This window comes from Protomyctophum parallelum (genome assembly GCF_964188405.1).
Source record: "Protomyctophum parallelum genome assembly, chromosome: 10".
In the NCBI taxonomy this organism is placed as follows: Eukaryota; Metazoa; Chordata; class Actinopteri; order Myctophiformes; family Myctophidae; genus Protomyctophum; species Protomyctophum parallelum.
Window position 1 is genome coordinate 321,597 of NC_139704.1, and position 18,142 is coordinate 339,738.

The 18,142-nt window shown below is 44.4% G+C and overlaps 1 protein-coding gene across 1 annotated transcript in view; it reads right to left on the bottom strand.

The window, feature by feature from the left end:
- Nucleotides 1–640: 640 nt before the first annotated feature.
- Nucleotides 641–18,142, bottom strand: part of LOC310865296 (solute carrier family 35 member F3-like) — a gene marked incomplete at its 3' end in the record, with an annotated part of 118,051 nt that continues 100,549 nt past the window's right edge. Inside the window, exons 5-9 of the mRNA XM_083774321.1 lie at nucleotides 14,221–14,440; nucleotides 8,064–8,189; nucleotides 5,479–5,671; nucleotides 1,832–1,921; nucleotides 641–888 (exon numbers count right to left, since the gene is read on the bottom strand). Coding sequence (XP_083630447.1) covers nucleotides 641–888; nucleotides 1,832–1,921; nucleotides 5,479–5,671; nucleotides 8,064–8,189; nucleotides 14,221–14,440 — 877 coding nt within the window. The remainder of the gene's footprint in view (nucleotides 889–1,831; nucleotides 1,922–5,478; nucleotides 5,672–8,063; nucleotides 8,190–14,220; nucleotides 14,441–18,142) is intronic.

Sequence of the window (18,142 nt, forward strand, 5' to 3'; positions counted from 1 at the left end):
AGAAACACAAAAGTTCCGTAACTTCCTCACACCTGAAATTGAAAAATAAATAAATATTATATTTTATTTGGGCAACGTTGCAAGTTTTCCAAGGTATGAGGATGTGATCTGATGAAATGGTGAAAAGGTCCAAAAGGAAGGGGAAACATTTAATTAATTTAAATAAAAAAGTACGCTAACTAATATGAAACTGTATTGTGTTTTTGTGTGAATACTTTGCCATGGACACCTTTGTCTGTATATGGATGAACCCCTGTACTCACAAACTAACCAAAACTAAATCGACATTGAAAACAAACAAACAAAAATGTCAAAACAAAAGAAAAATGAAAGGATTTCTTTTTAATCTAATAAATTAACCCATTCTGAACGGGCACCCATTTTGGTGTTAGCATCATGTTATGCTTTATCTATTGAAAAATAGCAGATCTACAAGCTCATATCGCGCCACCGAGTGGCGCGATATGAGCTTGTAGGTCTGCTATTTTTAGAAAAATCGAAGAACGACTGACATTTTTAGAATCTGATCTCAGGTCAGAATGGGTTTAATCAGACCAGTGTGTGTCCAGTGGAAACCTCGTATGAATCTGATCTCAGGTCAGAATGGGTTAATAAAATAAAACCCTAACCTTGCGCCGAATCAATGTGCGAACGTGGACATGGAGCTCCTGGCCCTCCGGCTCCAGTTGAGCCCCGTGTTGGCGCCCGGCTCTCCGCTGCCCTCCGCTGGCTGCTCGTCGCGCTTGCGCAGCATCTTGGCGCGGAGGCGGATGAGGCACTCGTCCCAGTCCTCGGGCAGCAGCAGCATGAGGAAGCCCAGGCAGATGCTGAACACGGCGATGAGACGCACCATGTTGAAGCGGATGTCGCACGTGTGCAGATCCACCACTGTGAAGACCACAAACCTTTTCATGACGAGGACCCCCATTTGAAAAGATATGCCGGGGAAGATTTTCTACAGCTCTAGCAGAGACTCTCAACCATAGACTGTAAAAAATATGGACAAAGCGTTCCCCGGGTCTAACATGAACGTAAAATGAAGCCTGTAATGATATGCTAATTCCTGATGTAAGTCGCCATCTTTTGGTACCAGCTGGCCATTGGCTGGCTCCGTTTTGTACCAGCTGGTCATTGGCTGCCCAGACAACGAGGCGGGACTTCCCCCCTTCTTCTCCGTTGGTTTTTATTTTGACTCGAGTGGGAGGAGAAGACTCTTGAGTGGGAGGGGAATCCCGATCATAGACTGTAACGGTAGCCACGCCCCTCAGAACATACGCGACTTTATGGTAATTTTTTTAATTAATGGGACCATAATTTTCCAAAAAGAATATTATGACATTAGAAATGAGACTTTAAACTAGTGACTGGAAGAAGAAAGTATTCATGACCATGTTTATTAAGGTAATACAGTCTAGGTGAAGTTGGGCCAAAATACATGGGCCTCTATGGAGCTATGGGGCTTTTTGGGTCCAGTCCAGCGCCACAACAGGCCATTATATGAACTACCGATTTCAAATGAGGCTTCACGAAATATCTGGCTGACTGCCCCCCTGCTCTCAACCCGTTTAATTTCAAGGACCACCCCCCCAGTTTGAAATGCATTAGTCTACGGCCCCACATTTAATGGCATTTCTATCTCTGGGACCCCCAATTTATATTGTAAAATCAATGTTAATTTAACTCAGAGTCTCTGAGTTACAGACCCATAACGGTCGATTTGGTTCCAAACTATCAAATAGCTGGGGACCCCTGGAACTCCCTCAAGGACCCCTGGGGGTTCCTGGGCCGTCTGTGGACAAAATAAGGTAAAAAACAGTGAAGAGGAGCTTACAGGCGTTGACGGGAACACTCAGGACGATGCCCAGGGAGATCAGTTTGGGGTAGGTGATGGCGATACCAAAGTTCACCAGCATGTTGAACGCTGCCGGGCGAGAGCACAAGCACAGCACCTCAAAACATGCATACTTACAGGGATAGTTCACCCCCAAATAACTATCGCTTACTCTGGTGCAGTACTTAGTTTAGACAGTTTTTGGTTTAGACTAGTCATTCCCACGGGGCAGCACACCTAAACCTAACTTTAACCCATGTCTAACCAATGACTAGTCTAAACTAAGTATGCACCCCGCTTACTCACCCCATGGAGACTTGAATTCATGGATAATTATTATTATTTTGTTTGTTTTTGTCGAATTTCCTATAAGCCAAAAGCCTATGCTCCCTATGCTCCTTATGGAGACAGAAAAGGAGGCTCTTTGTGTCTCCTATCGGAAGTGCAGCCTCTGCACAGCCACAGCAACGACAACAAAAAACTCCATGAATTCAAGACTTCTGGAAAACAAAGTATTTGCAAACTGACAATACGACAGGGGGCACTAGTCAGCAAAAAATAATGAAAGATATGAATACAAGAAATGACATTGGCAGAAACCTAAAGATAATATAGCCTCCCTAAGTGATATTTTTGTGTTAAAATAGCCTACATGTTAACTAGCTCTAACAGGGGTCTTCGTGTCAGAAAGACCCCTGTTAATAAAAAGAAAGAAAAAATCAGGTGGGTTTCCAGTTTCAGCCAATCAGGAAAGAGAACCAATTTATCAGCTCCAATGTTCTAGTGTTCCATTTCCAAAGAGCTTAAAAAATGCTTCTTCTTCTTCTTCTCCAGTTCTTTTTTTTAACTAAAGAGCAGAACTAGAGAGACGGGGAGACCCGTGTCACTGAACAAACGGTGATTATCAGAATAGAGTTTTCACTTTTTAAACAAAAAATAAATAACTAAAATAAACACTCTTTATGGACTACGTATATCATCTCTGTCGGGTGGAAAACAGTTACCTTTCAGGATTCAGGATTTAAAATTAAAAAAAGCAAAAGCAGCAGATCTGCTACTTTTGAAGCTTTTGTCTGACAGAGTTAGGGGTAGATTTTGAAGGTGCGTTTTACCAATGGAAATACATAAATTGGCCTCGCTCTGCGCACATTCGTATTATGAAAGGCATATCGGCCCGTGTTGAACGCACTGACCCGTGTTGAACGCACACACATTATGGCTTACCGCGGTCCTGAATATTTTAGCATTGTGGGAGTGTCCATATGTTAATTATTTTCGCTTTGCGCAATTTGCTATTAAGCCCCTTGACCTAAAGACACTCAGCGCATAACGATTAGACGTGGGTCTGACCACCTCATAAACGCAAAAAGCACTGTTTGATTTGACACTTGAGCGGCTCTGGGAAGCTGGTAGAGTGTTGCCATGTCTGTTTATTATAAGCGGCTTATTTTTCTGTAAAGTTGCTTTCTGTGTAGTTGTTTTTCTTGTTTCTAAAGTGGTTATTTGGGCTTTTCTCCTAATGTTGTTTAAACCAGTGATCCTCACACAGCACATTCCGATGTCAATGATCTCCAGATGAATGCATTTGCCCAACTAAGGACAGCTAATCCAAAAATTAAATAAAAAGATTACTTTTGAAAATAGCAGCTCAAAATGCATCACATTCATTCATTAAAACTATGAACTCTGACTGCAGGGGGATATATAATGATCATTATAACAATGTGCAAGAACATATTTAAAAAGAAGGAAGAACTTTATATTTGTGGACAATCAAAATATGTTTTTTTATTTTAATGTGGTGTCATTCAAATTAATCTGGATATGGCAGACTCACTATTTAGAAAATAAAAACATGGCACTTCATTTAAAATAGGTTACAGACCCCTGTTATATGCGCATATTTTTATAGACCTATTTACTTGTTTCTATGAGACATGGCAGTTTTGCGTCTTTTTAAAAGAAATGTTGAGATTAGAAACGGCCATAATTCTTTCATTTCTCAACCTTAAAAATAAATAAAAACATCTCCATAATCCGTGGGAAATGTGCTTTCATATGCTGTATCACACCCGATTCAAGTCTTCTTCAATAAAATGCTACGAGCGAACTCAGCGAAGACCATACCATCGGGGCCACAGCATTACGCAGCACGCATTCAACTCATTCCTTCGTCGTGACTTGAATGAAATAAAATATAATAAACGTTATTTTACTGGTGTTTTTCAATAGAAACAAATAAAGAGCGTGTGTAGGCTACTGTGTGCAAGTGCAACAGTGCATATACATGCATGCACTAGGCTATATTTCTTCCGTGTCGGGATGGTGATTGAGCTCTTCAAGTTCACAGCCCGTTTGGTCTTTCATAAAAAAACGTTGATATTAGCCTATAAACACTCATGGTTCTCTCATTTCTCAACCGTTTTATTAAATGTAAAAATCTCCATATTCCTTAGGAATCTTGCTTTCATTCGCTGTATGGTACATGGTTCTATCGTTATCGAATTAATTAATTAATTGCCAATTTGCCAATATGCTGCTATCTACTCGCAATTCCATTCCGATCTGAAAGATGGGTCTGTTCTTTTGAGGCATAAAGGTGACAGCATGCAGTGCAATAGGAATAATTAACCCAAATGTGACAAAGGCATGTCATGTCTTCTATGGTGCCAGCCTGAAGAAATGTCATACCACGATCCCCAAAGTGCGCATTCCGTATGTGACATCAGCTGACTGGTAAAGAGAATAGTACGGACATGTTGATTGGGTACGTCTCAAACACGCCTTAAACACACCCATGACTAATTCAAGGCCGTTTTGCGCACTCCGCGGGGTGTCAAAAGCGCTTCTTAACATGCCCAAAATTGCAATATGACATACTACACGCCCCCAGATCATAATACTGTAATTAGATTAGTAATATAGAAGTAAGTAAAATAGAAGTCCTAAATCGACCCTAGTTAGTGTCAAAGTGTCCTTGAGCAAGACTCTGAAGTCTGAACCCAAATTGCTCCAGATGTGCAGGTTGGTGCCTTGCATGGTTTCCTCCGCCATCGGTGAATGAATGAATGGGGGTGATGATTACGTGAATGGATGTAGAGATGGGCAAAATACATTGAAAATGTATTTTGATACAAAATACAAATACTGGGTAATTTTTTTTATCTAAATACAAAATACAAAATACATCTTCCATCCCCATCGAAATACAAATTACAAAATACAAAAAAGTATTTCAAATACGTATTTCAAATACATGTATTTCAAATACTGCCCATCTCTGATGGGCAAAATATATTGAAAATGTATTTTGATACAAAATACAAATACTGGGTCAAAAAATTTATCTAAATACAAAATACAAAATACATCTTCCATCCCCATCGAAATACAAATTACAAAATACAAAAAAGTATTTCAAATACGTATTTCAAATACATGTATTTCAAATACTGCCCATCTCTGTAATGCACAATCACATTCATTAATTCATTGTAAAGCGATTTGGATGAAAAGCGCTACATAAAATGCACCATTTATACCATTACGTATGAATTTGCGATAGAATAAGATGTGATAGGAGATGGGAGATAGGGGGTTTCTGCCTGGCGACAACATCGATATATCCAACCTCGGTATATACGTACCTAGAAGCAGGCCTGCCACGCCACACGCATAGGCCCAGGGCACGTCTTCTAGGGAGCCCACGTACTCCACGTGAGTGAAATACAGCATGACCGGCACAAAGCTGAGCAGGACGAAGTTGGCGCAGCCCACGATGCTCAGGAAGAGGGCGGCCTCCCCGAACGTGGCACTGCCCAGGAGCATCTTGAAAAGCACCTAGAGTGGATGGAAGCAGCAGAGACATGGGGGAAAAAGTACCAATACCAAAAGTATCAATACTGCAAGGTTACTGTAGAGACACTCTGTTAATCCATTTTGGGTGTTCCTTTTGGTGTTAGCATTATGTTAATGCTTTAGCTATTGGAACATAGCAGATCTACAAGCTCGTAGCGCGCCACCGAGTGGCGCGCTACGAGCTTGTAGGTCTGCTATTTTTGAAAAATCGAAGAACGACTGACATAGAAACATGGCTTTTTCAGAAAACTGTCAGGATGTAGAAGACATTTTTAGAATCTGATCTCAGGTCAGAATGGTAAACTGTCAGGATGTAGAAGACATTTTTAGAATCTGATCTCAGGTCAGAATGGGTTAAGTAAAATGTATTCTAAATGTATCCCAGCAAGCACGGTCAGGACCTGGACAAATCAGTGACGTCTCTATTGGGGCCAAATCAAGTCAAACCAAGACTAGTCACACCTGGCGCAGAATATCACCTGATTTCAACCAACGCAAATTCTGCCCACTAAGACGGACATCCCCTGGACAGCAGTCCCTCCCTGGTCAGCAGTCACCCAGTCTTTACAGCAGTCACCCAGTTGAAATAATTCCGAAAGTCGCAAATTATTTCAACTGGTGAAGACGTCCTGGAAATGACGTAAAGATCATCCCCATATGGGCTGTGATCTGGCCTAGTCCTGAACATCACCAGAGGACGTCTTCGTGCGTGCGTGCGTGCGTGCGTGCGTGCGTGCGTGCGTGCGTCCGCATGTGTTGTGGATATCTCCTCTACTCCACAAGATGGAAGAGAAAGAGAGGACACTCAACTTTCATGGGACTGCTTGATTGCCTACTGCCGTGCATGCGTCTGTTGCTGTGGAGTTTTATGACACCACTAAACCTCACTGATGTGCACATTTAACGTGAGTATATTTAATATGCATGCTACGATGTGCATATAACAACGCACTGTATATGACAGCCTGACATTCCTCCTGTCTTCTCATAACAGAAACACAGGGTGTGATGAATAAGTCGCCGTCATTGTGTTGTACACAGTTATGGCAAATGAATGTTCCAATACATGTATAACTTGAAATTCCACATACATATAAAAGTGAACAACTGAAGATGTGATTTCAATGGGTGTAGACTACTGGGTCCTCTTGAGTCGTATCCCCACAGTACTGATGTAAGTAATAGGTCCTGGAAGGCTGCGTGAGGGCAAAGATAGATCCAAGTTTGAGGTACTATAAACCTCCTTTATGGACGCTATTTGGGTGAGAAAAATACATTTATTGATCAGAGGTTGAACCACACTTAAATTTAACAAGATTTAAACCTCACTTCGGATGTGGGGACTGCAGCTTATAAATATATTTTGTTTTTATTTATTTTATTGGCAAGCACCGACTTCATTTCATTTGTATTTTTAGTATGTGCGCACGATTATATTATTTTGTATTTTTTTTCTCCGTCATAACCACAAATTTTTGCAATTTATTACTAGAGCAGACGTAGACTACGCACATCGACAGGCTGGGTGCTGGGCTAGAAGAAACTTCAGTAGATTGGATGGAGCCCGCACACCACAGGTAATAGCAAGACGTTCCTTATTTAAATACTGACAATGTTTCGATCTATTTGATCTTCATCAGGTCATCCCTGGAAGAAATTTATTACTACTCATTTATAGGATGAAGAAATATACCCATTTTGTCTACCAATACTTTATGTTGACGGCCTGGGGCTGGGGTGGTGAGGGTTGGCAGCCCAATACTTTATGTTGATGGCCTGGGGCTGGGGTGGTGAGGGTTGGCAGCCTGGGGCTGGGGTGGTGAGGGTTGGCAGCCCAATACTTTATGTTGATGGCCTGGGGCTGGGGGGGTGAGGGTTGGCAGCCTTGGGCTGGGGGGGTGAGGGTTGGCAGCCTTGGGCTGGGGGGGTGAGGGTTGGCAGCCCAATACTTTATGTTGACGGCCTGGGGCTGGGGGGGTGAGGGTTGGCAGCCTGGGGCTGGGGTGGTGAGGGTTGGCAGCCCAATACTTTATGTCGACGGCCTGGGGCTGGGGGGTGAGGGTTGGCAGCCTGGGGCTGGGGGGTGAGGGTTGGCAGCCCAATACTTTATGTCGACGGCCTGGGGCTGGGGGGGTGAGGGTTGGCAGCCCAATACTTTATGTTGACGGCCTGGGGCTGGGGGGGTGAGGGTTGGCAGCCCAATACTTTATGTTGACGGCCTGGGGCTGGGGGGGTGAGGGTTGGCAGCCTTGGGCTGGGGTGGTGAGGGTTGGCAGCCTTGGGCTGGGGGGGTGAGGGTTGGCAGCCTTGGGCTGGGGGGGTGAGGGTTGGCAGCCCAATATATAATATAATGTATGTTGTCAGAGCAGCGTACCTTGTAGAGTGCGGATGCAGAAGCAGAAGCCACCACCAGAGTGATGCCGATGACGGAGCGACCGTGGAATCCATCCGCATAAGTCGTCATCACGATGCCTGCTATGGCCAAGATGGCCGCCACTATCTGGAATGAGGAAAACAGGCAAGGATCGGATGCATTGCTCACATCGGTGTGGTCAGTCTCGGAATGAGTTCTCATTTGCATTATATCGTTGCTGTTGGGAGGAAACGTCATTAATATCTCCATACCTATTTTAACTTTGTACGGACGAGATATTATCTTGTACGGACGAGATATTATCTTGTACGGACAAGATAAAATATATTTTTAATGCATGGCCATTCAGGGGCTCCGTACATAACAGTGAGGACAACACAGAGATTAAAAAACAAAAAAACTAAAAGCAAGCGTAAAGAAATAAATAGGTCTTGAGCTGTGCTTTAAAGCAGTCCAAAGAGGCTGCCTATAAGGTGTAATGGAAGTGCATCCCAAGCTGTGTTTCATCACATCTTCATCTGCCCCCCCCTTTCCTTCCACTGTCTTTGTCACATACATTCAGCCCGCCCATCTCTCCCCCAGGCTGTACCCCAACCATTCATTCAGCCCGCCCATCTCTCCCCCAGCCTCTACCCCAACCATTCATTCAGCCCGCCCATCTCTCCCCCAGGCTGTACCCCAACCATTCATTCAGCCCGCCCATCTCTCCCCCAGCCTCTACCCCAACCATTCATTCAGCCCGCCCATCTCTCCCCCAGCCTGTACCCCAACCATTCATTCAGCCCGCCCATCTCTCCCCCAGCCTCTACCCCAACCATTCATTCAGCCCGCCCATCTCTCCCCCAGCCTGTACCCCAACCATTCATTCAGCCTGCCCATCTCTCCCCCAGCCTGTACCCCAACCATTCATTCAGCCCACCCATCTCTCCCCCAGGCTGTACCCCAACCATTCATTCAGCCCGCCCATCTCTCCCCCAGGCTGTACCCCAACCATTCATTCAGCCCGCCCATCTCTCCCCCAGCCTCTACCCCAACCATTCATTCAGCCTGCCCATCTCTCCCCCAGCCTGTACCCCAACCATTCATTCAGCCCGCCCATCTCTCCCCCAGCCTGTACCCCAACCATTCTCCATCTCTATCTTTTTGTTCATTTCAAGGACCCCCTGCACAGTTTGATATGCATTAGGCCACAAACTTCAATTTGATACAATGCCCTATCTCTGGAATCCCTATAGGCTACACTGTCAAATCCTCAGTGTTAATTAAACTCTGAGGGTGTACAAATGGAACCAAATGGAACCAAGTGGTCCCACGGACCCGATGTCGTGAACCAGTAGCTGTATCCCATTCTCTCTATTGCCTTGTCTCAGATGAAAGCCTTGAAAAACAGGTAAACAATATAAGCCCCCATCTCCCCCCCTCACGACGAGGAGTGCAGTGTTTTGACGTCTGCAGCAATGCAGGGCATCTGAGGCTCCTCCATATGATAATGAGGCAGGAGAGCACGGTGTGGGGGAGTCAAATCCAATCATCCTTGTTATGTGCTACAACAGCAATGTAATGTTGGCTATAGTGATGTACAGCACCGCTACAGCCTATAGGCCCCCCGTAGAGGTCATTCATCATCACACACAAGGACGCTTCCGAGTTACGGGTAGTGTCGTGTGCACAGAATTATTTGAATCACGACTCTTAATGGATTAGAAAGTGAGGAAAAACCGAGCCTGGTTTGCCTTGGTTTATTCTCATACTGTAGGTCATAGAAGGTGTATGTTATTATTGCCTTGAATGTAGAATAGGATGTTTCTGCACAGATATGTATGGTGGATCTTGAATTTCCACGCGCTGCATCCTATACTCCCCCCTGTCAGGTGATGAGAAGCGGCCTGCTCTCTCCTCATGCATTGAACAAAGCATGGGCTCAGTTTGGGGCTCTCACTTGTCACTTGTCAGAGAGTGAGTAGCGCCCAGGATTACAGTTTAGGCACCGTGTGAAGAAATGGGTTACAAATGGTGGATCTTGAATGGACCTTGATGCACAATGAAATTGGTGGGAGAGTTTGCCTCAGTCATTTTTTTAAACATGAGACATTGAAACGTGAGACCTGATTTAGAAGGCATTTGTATAATCGCCCTCAGACGTTAATAGGTTAATTTAATTTCCTCTCTGACGCTTGCATTGTGCTGAAACATCCAGAGTTAGGGGTCTCTCTGACGCAGTAAAAAAAAAAGAAAACACTGACACATACAAGGTGTCTGACCCAGCGAAAGAATCAGCACTCTCCAGGAATTGGACGGGACAGTTTGTGACCGACAGGCAGCCTGCACTGCAGTGAGAGACCATGCAGGGTGCCTCTGGGTTCTGGCCAAGCAGCAGCAACAACAAACATTTCTCATTTATCTTGCTGTCACCTCCCTAATGCAGCGCTAATCCACTCGGCTGACCTGCACCTCATCCCAGTTACTCAACGCAGACATATTTCCCCACCTGCACATTGTAGCACACACACCCAGCATGCAGTCTAACAGGCAGCCCATATAATAAACAGTATATGTTTATAGGTTCTACTGTACAAACAAAGAGGCACACCTATAGTGGGGAGGTGCTGACCGCAGGAGATAAAACTTGAAAAAAGGAAAAGAGGCCGCACAGCTCGTAGTCACGATGCAAGAAACTTTTATTGAACCGTTTCGGCCAACAAAATGTCTTCTTCAGGGTATGAAGGATCTAACCGGGACTGAAAAAAAGGAAGCTCTGTATTCAGAGAGAGGGCACTATCTGATCATTGCTGTCAAATGTTTGTGTGCACAATCCTTGGGATTGTGGGTGAGGGGAGGGTGGGATAGGGGATTGAGTTTTATTTTTAGATTTTATTATGTCCGTTTAATACTTGCCCCTGGGCAAGTATAAAAAGTCTGTGTGCACAAATGTTCAAAAAGACATATTCACGATTCAATCAATGATTTATTACTGAAGCCACCAGCGACAAATTTATGCAGGCTTTCTCTTCCACACCCGTCCCCCGTCAACGAGCTTGTAGAACACCCACTATATACGGTGAAGGACATCTCTGGTAAGAAAAGCTCTCCTTGGTAAAGACTGAACGCAGGTGGCGTGTGACAAATCTTCATTATGACACCTATAAAGAGAGACTTGGACTTTGGAAATGAAAAATGCAAGGCCTTCGACATGACACTGACCATGATACTAACATGATACTGATCACGATACTGACCATGACACTGACATGTGATACTAACATGATTACTGATATGATTACTGACATGATTACTGACATGATACTGACATGATACTGACAAACATGATACTGACATGATACAGCCCATGATACTGACCACGATACTGACATTTTACTGACCATGATACTGATATGATACTGACCATGATACTGTCCACGATACTGACCACAATACTGACATGACACTGACCATGATATTGACATGATACATACCATGATACTGACCACGATACTGACATTTTACTGATATGATACTGACCATGATACTGACATTTTACTGACCATGATACTGAACACGATACTGACATTTTACTGACTATGATACTGACCATGATACTGATATGATACTGACCATGATACTGACCATGATACTGACCATGATACTAATATGATACTGACCATGATACTGACATTTTACTGACCATGATACTGACCATGATACTAATATGATACTGACCATGATACTGACATTTTACTGACCATGATACTGATATGATACTGACCATGATACTGATATGATACTGACCATGATACTGTCCACGATACTGACCACAATACTGACATGACACTGACCATGATACATACCATGATACTGACATTTTACTGACCACGATACTGACATTTTACTGACCATGATACTGATATGATACTGACCATGATACTGTCCACGATACTGACCACAATACTGACATGACACTGACCATGATACTGACATGATACATACCATGATACTGACCACGATACTGACATTTTCCTGAGCATGCTACTGATATGATACTGACCATGATACTGACATTTTACTGACCATGATACTGACCATGATACTAATATGATACTGACCATGATACTGACATTTTACTGACCATGATACTGACCATGATACTGTCATGATACTGACCATGATACTGTCCACGATACTGACCACAATAATGACATGACACTGACCATGATACTGACATGATACATACCATGATACTGACCATGATACTGACATGATACATACCATGATACTGACCACGATACTGACATTTTACTGAGCATGATACTGATATGATACTGACCATGATACTGACATTTTACTGACCATGATACTGAACACGATACTGACCATGATACTGTCCACGATACTGACCACAATACTGACATGACACTGACCATGACACTGACCATGATACTGACCATGATACTGACCATGATACTGACCATGATACTGACCATGATACATACCATGATACTGACCACGATACTGACATTTTACTGAGCATGATACTGATATGATACTGAACACGATACTGACATTTTACTGACCATGATACTGAACACGATACTGACCATGATACTGTCCACGATACTGACCACAATACTGACATGACACTGACCATGATACTGACCATGATACTGACCATGATACTGACATTTTACTGACCATGATACTGACCATACTGAAATACTCTGCATAAGTATGCAAAAGTAAAATGACAAAGAATGTACAAAAACAGCACCGTGTTTCGAGCTTGTAGATCTGCTACTTTTGCTTGTTTTGCATGACAGCATCAAGTAGGAAGTTAATTTACCAAAAAAAACACAGAAAGTTAGAATATGGAGATAAGAGGTTTCTTCCCGATAGCAACGATATACTCATACATTTTCAGAATGTGTAGTTGAGTTGTTTGAACTGCATGACTACCAGATAGTCATTGATACTGGGAGAAGAGGAGAAAAGAAATGAAATAAAAGCCAAGGAATGAATGAATGAATGAGGGCCAAAAATGCCACCTCTCATTTGCAGCCTGTGAGAGGGGGAGCCTGAGCCAAATGAACAGACATACTTTCTGTTACACCGGTTGCCTACGCAAACATCCTTAATGGAGACACATCAGTTGCATATGCAAACGACTTTCTTGCGCACCTACAAAAATCTCACACAGGCCACAACCCCACAAGAAAATTGGGTATTTCCCCCTGACTTTAGACTAGTGTTGGTTCCTTCCTCTAGTAACTAGAGGAAGGCATCCCTCCCTGCTATTTTGGATGTGCATGAAACACATTTCACACATTTCTTTCTTTCACATTGACTGCCTAAGATGGTGATTTAAGTCCTATGGTCTTTTTGTGTTTTTTCCTAATAGATTACGCCCTTCGCCAACGGTTCAATGGTTCTAGGTTAGATAAAATCAGTAAAATATTCCATCCGACTCAATGTAAATAGATTTACAAAAATGCATATAGGATTCTTTTGACGGATTGCGTTTTTGGCCAAAACAACCTTTATCCACGGGCCAATACCTAAACAGATGATCGCGGTTACACAATGTATTTTCCGGGTGAAAGAAAGGACAATTGCGCATAATTTTACACTTTATATATATTTTTTAATTTAGGAAAATAAAATGGGATCTTTACTCGAGTCGTGACCCATACAAAATGAGTCCCGACCCACATTTTCGGGAAACAGTACGTGGTCTACAGTCCCAGGTCTGACTCTAGTACAGGAAATCTATGGCAAATACAGGGTCAACCTCAATCTAATTGCAAAAAAAAACTAACTCAGCTGATTTTGCATCTTCAATAAATCCTGAATAACAGAAAAAAGTTGCCTGGAATAGTATGGTACAGTATGGCCATCGCATTGACATCCTATTATAAGGCAATGTTTTCTAAATGTCCTTATGCTTTAAGTAGCATGTGACATATCAAACTAGGGAGTTTTCATGATGCTGAATCCATTCCAAGCAGTTAGTTTTGCACAAAAACTCATTGGGCTAGATTTTGCCATAGCAACTTGCATCAAATGTGCTGACATCATCACATTTGAGCAAGTTGCTAAATCAGCTGAGTTTGGGGGGTTTTTTTGCAATTAGATTGAGGTCCAATGACATTATTACTGGACTACTCACCCTGACGCCCATGAAGCGGTCTCGCAGCACAATCCAGGAGAGCAGAAAGACGAAGGCCTTGTTGCAGCAGAAGAGCGCCGAGGCGTCGGTGCTGTGGATCTTCCTGAGGGACTGCAGGTACAGGTAGTTGGTGAGGATCCACAGCAGGGCGAACGGAGCCACTCTGGTGACAAACACCTTCCCTGTGAGGCCATCGTCCCCGTACAGCCGACAACACTCTCTGCACACACAACACACACACACACACACGACACACACACAAGCACAGGGCAGGATAAGAGCTTTTAACCATTTAGGCCTGACGTCGAAATAGAAATAATGTCTTCTAAATCCTGACAGTTTCCTGAAAAACCTCATGTTTCTATGTCAGTGGATCTAAATATTTCATGTCAAAGGACCCCCAACATTATATGTAATTGGCCGCCGACCCCCATTTGAAAATATGTAGTTCCAGGGACTCCAGAAGTTCCAGAAGTTTCAAAAATAGCAGACCTACAAGCTCATAGCTCGCCACTCGGTGGCGCGCTATGAGCTTGTAGATCTGCTATTTTTCAATAGCTAAAGCATGACATAATGCTAACACCAAAAGGGGTTCCCGCTCAGAATGGGTTCATAATGCCTCATAAAACAATTAAACAGTGTCGTGGAAATTTAGAGATAAACATTTAATAATACTCTAAGTTACAGTTTGGTGCTGTTTGGCTGTTTGTTTATGATGTCACTGTCCCATTTGGTGAATGCCTTGAGGCTATATGTTGGGGGTTGTTTGTGTGGGACTGAGCTATAAAAGCTGTCGCCTTCTTGTCACTCTGAGAACCAGACTGGGATTCCATACATGAACAGGTCATGTAAGTCTGTCTCCTTACTCGAGTAAAATCCTTATACTCCATAACTCTGAATTCTTGTGTTGCCTCATTATTCATTATTATGAATCGTCTTTTGAGCATAATGTCCCACAGATTCCTTTACATTTGGAGGTTTCCCACCGAGATGATGTGCTGTATGGGCTTGGCGTCTCGGCCTGGTGAGTAAAGTTCTGTCTTTCGGCTGGGCCGACATCGCGCAAGTGAGTATATGGGTCTGTTTGGATGTTCAGAAAATGAGGTATTGCTTCTATTCAGGGTTTTAAAGTATCAGTGATGAATTTGGTTGTGATCACAATAGGCATTTTTGGATGGCCTATATTTAAAGAGGGAAACTGTGAAGTTTTGCCTTTCATGTGTGCATATGAGAGACGGAGGAACAGTGTTTGGTTGGTTGAATGTCTCAAGATGGTTAGACGTGAGGTCTGACGAATGGTACCGGTGTACATTTTGAGGGAAAAAAGTAGTAGTCTATTCAATAAATCATTCATTAAGTTGCCTGCTGTCTAATAGGGGGACGAGATCCTGCCTAGGATATCCTGTTGTTTTACGAAGCAACGGAAATTGGCTAGCCAGTGTGTGAATGTAGGCCTACTGTGTTTGAGTGTTTTTGCCTATCTGCCTGTGTGTGTGTGTGTATGAGAGGGGCAATGTGAGAGGATGACTGTGGAAATGGGAGATTTAATAGTCTAAAATTCAGCCTAAAATTAAAATGGAGATATGAGAATGCCTGGTATAGAGGTATACCTAGGAGGTAAAGTAATACATTTTAATCACATGATGTCATATGATTCTCGAGACGAGAAAACGGGAATAGTTCCAAACCTTACTCGAGTAAAATCCTTATACTCCATAACTCTGAATTCTTGTGTTGCCTCATTATTCATTATTATGAATTGTCTTTTGAGCATAATGTCCCACAGATTCCTTTACAACAGCGATCATAGAGAACACACGTCCGAAGTGTTTCAACCTTTATTTCGTTTTCGGAGAACACACTGAGGGCTGGGACCCTCTTTTTCAGCGGTGGCGATATTACAACAACACAAAACACATTTTCCAAGAAAAATGATCGAACATCTTTTTTTATTACCATTATTTCTCTCACAAATCCACTCTTATCCTCTTTTCAATGCAGTAGCAGATGACTGAAAACGTTTTTTAATCAATTATCTTACAGAGATCCTGCATTTTCTTCTTTTTTAAGCACCCTCTGCTGTTTGCATCAAGATTCAAATTGCCATTTAATCGTGATTTTAAATTGTCACCTGTTTGAATCAATTTGAATTGATTTACGATATATTGTTATGTGCCTACTTAGAACTGGATTCAGTGTGCGGACTCTGTTTCATTTTAATAGAAGACAATCACAATGCATACCCTCTAGTAGTAGTAGTACTGTAAGTACTAACGTAGTAGTAATATTACATAATGGAGTTGGAACAACAAAGGTTCGGGAGGTTTGGCCAAGCAGAAGACAACCCACCTGCCTGCCATCTCCTCCCTTGCCAACCAATACTCCACCCTTGCCAACCATGCCACCACTCACCCACTTCCAACTAGCCTGGCCACTCCTACGTCGCCCATTACCGTGGGTACTTAAACTCAACCGTCAAAAAGTGCCCTGTGCCAGTTTCTTGTAAACACGCACACCTTACGTTACCAGAGACAAATCGTGTATTTTTCCTCTGCCACCTAGCCATCTAACCACCTGCTACCAAACATGTCAGACCGAGGACTCGCGGTGCCTGATCTCAACATGTTGCTTTTCGCTCACGCCGAGGAGAATGACGAAATTTTTCTCGGTACTCACCAGGACGCCGCCGATCTCAACCGGACACCCCGGGAGTTTCGCGGGGATCCATCTCCCTCCCCAGCTCTCCAGCAAAACCGCCGCGGCGCCTCCTCGCGCGGCACGAACGACTCGGCGCCGACGCTAATGTCGGATTGGACCGTCGTCGGTCTCCAGCGAGCACTCACCGCCAAAGGGATATCATTCACCAGAACCGCCAGAAAACAAAGCCTCTTCAACCTTCTCACCACCACCCGCATTGGCCAACGCAGCAACAGCACCACAACAACACCACCAGCCGTCGCAGGTCCGTCGCGCCGACACGACGTCACGCGCCCAGGAGAAGACCAACAGGCGCCTGCTCGGCCGAGAGGCGGCGTTGTTGCGCGGCAGGCAGCTCCGCCACGTCGCGGGACAAGGAAGGCCGCCACACAACATCCCGCAGCCACCGTGACCTTCCAGAGGCAGCCGTTTTCACCAGACATCCACCCTCTCCACCCCCCCCCCCCCCCCTGAAGGAGCTCCAGCCACCTCAGCTCTCTCCACCCCCCACACGGCCAGCGTTTTCCACCTACCTCACACCTCCCCATTACTACATCCTCCTGGTTCTTTCCCCCATGCCCAACCCGTTCCTCCCCCCCATTTCCAGCAGGCAGCAGCACCCCACCTCCACCCCCCCTTTCAGTACAATTACCAAGCCCCATCCCCCCTAGGTTTCCCCCCAGCCATCCTAGGTTTTCCCCCAGCAGCACCTAGCGCCCCACACACCAACGTGTCTTCTCTCCCCCCCACCCAGCGTTCCCCACCGCCCCCCCCCCCCCCCCCCCCCCCTCCTTCTCCCTCTTCACAGCAACGCCAGCACCCATCCCGCCATCCGCCATCGCTCTCAACGCCCCCCTGGTCCCCTCACACCTCCGCTCACAGATTTTACAAGGTATGGACATCGATCTCTCTTCCCTCATACGCCCCTCCGCCAGCACAGCCCAACACCGGTCAGTAGATCTCGGAGGAATCGCCATCACCCTCCGAGACCTCTCCCCATCCACTTCCTCCGTCCTCACACCCACAGAGTTTGTCCTAGCATTTTCCATATTCCGAGACATTCTATGCACCTCATTCCCCTCCCGCCGCCAAGAACTGGACGACCACCTTTACATTTGCATGGACCTCTGCACACGGTTCGGAGGCAGCCTGTTTTACGAGTACCACCGTCAGTTCTCCGCCAGGGCCGCCTCCAGACTCCAACACTTCAACACCACCACCTACT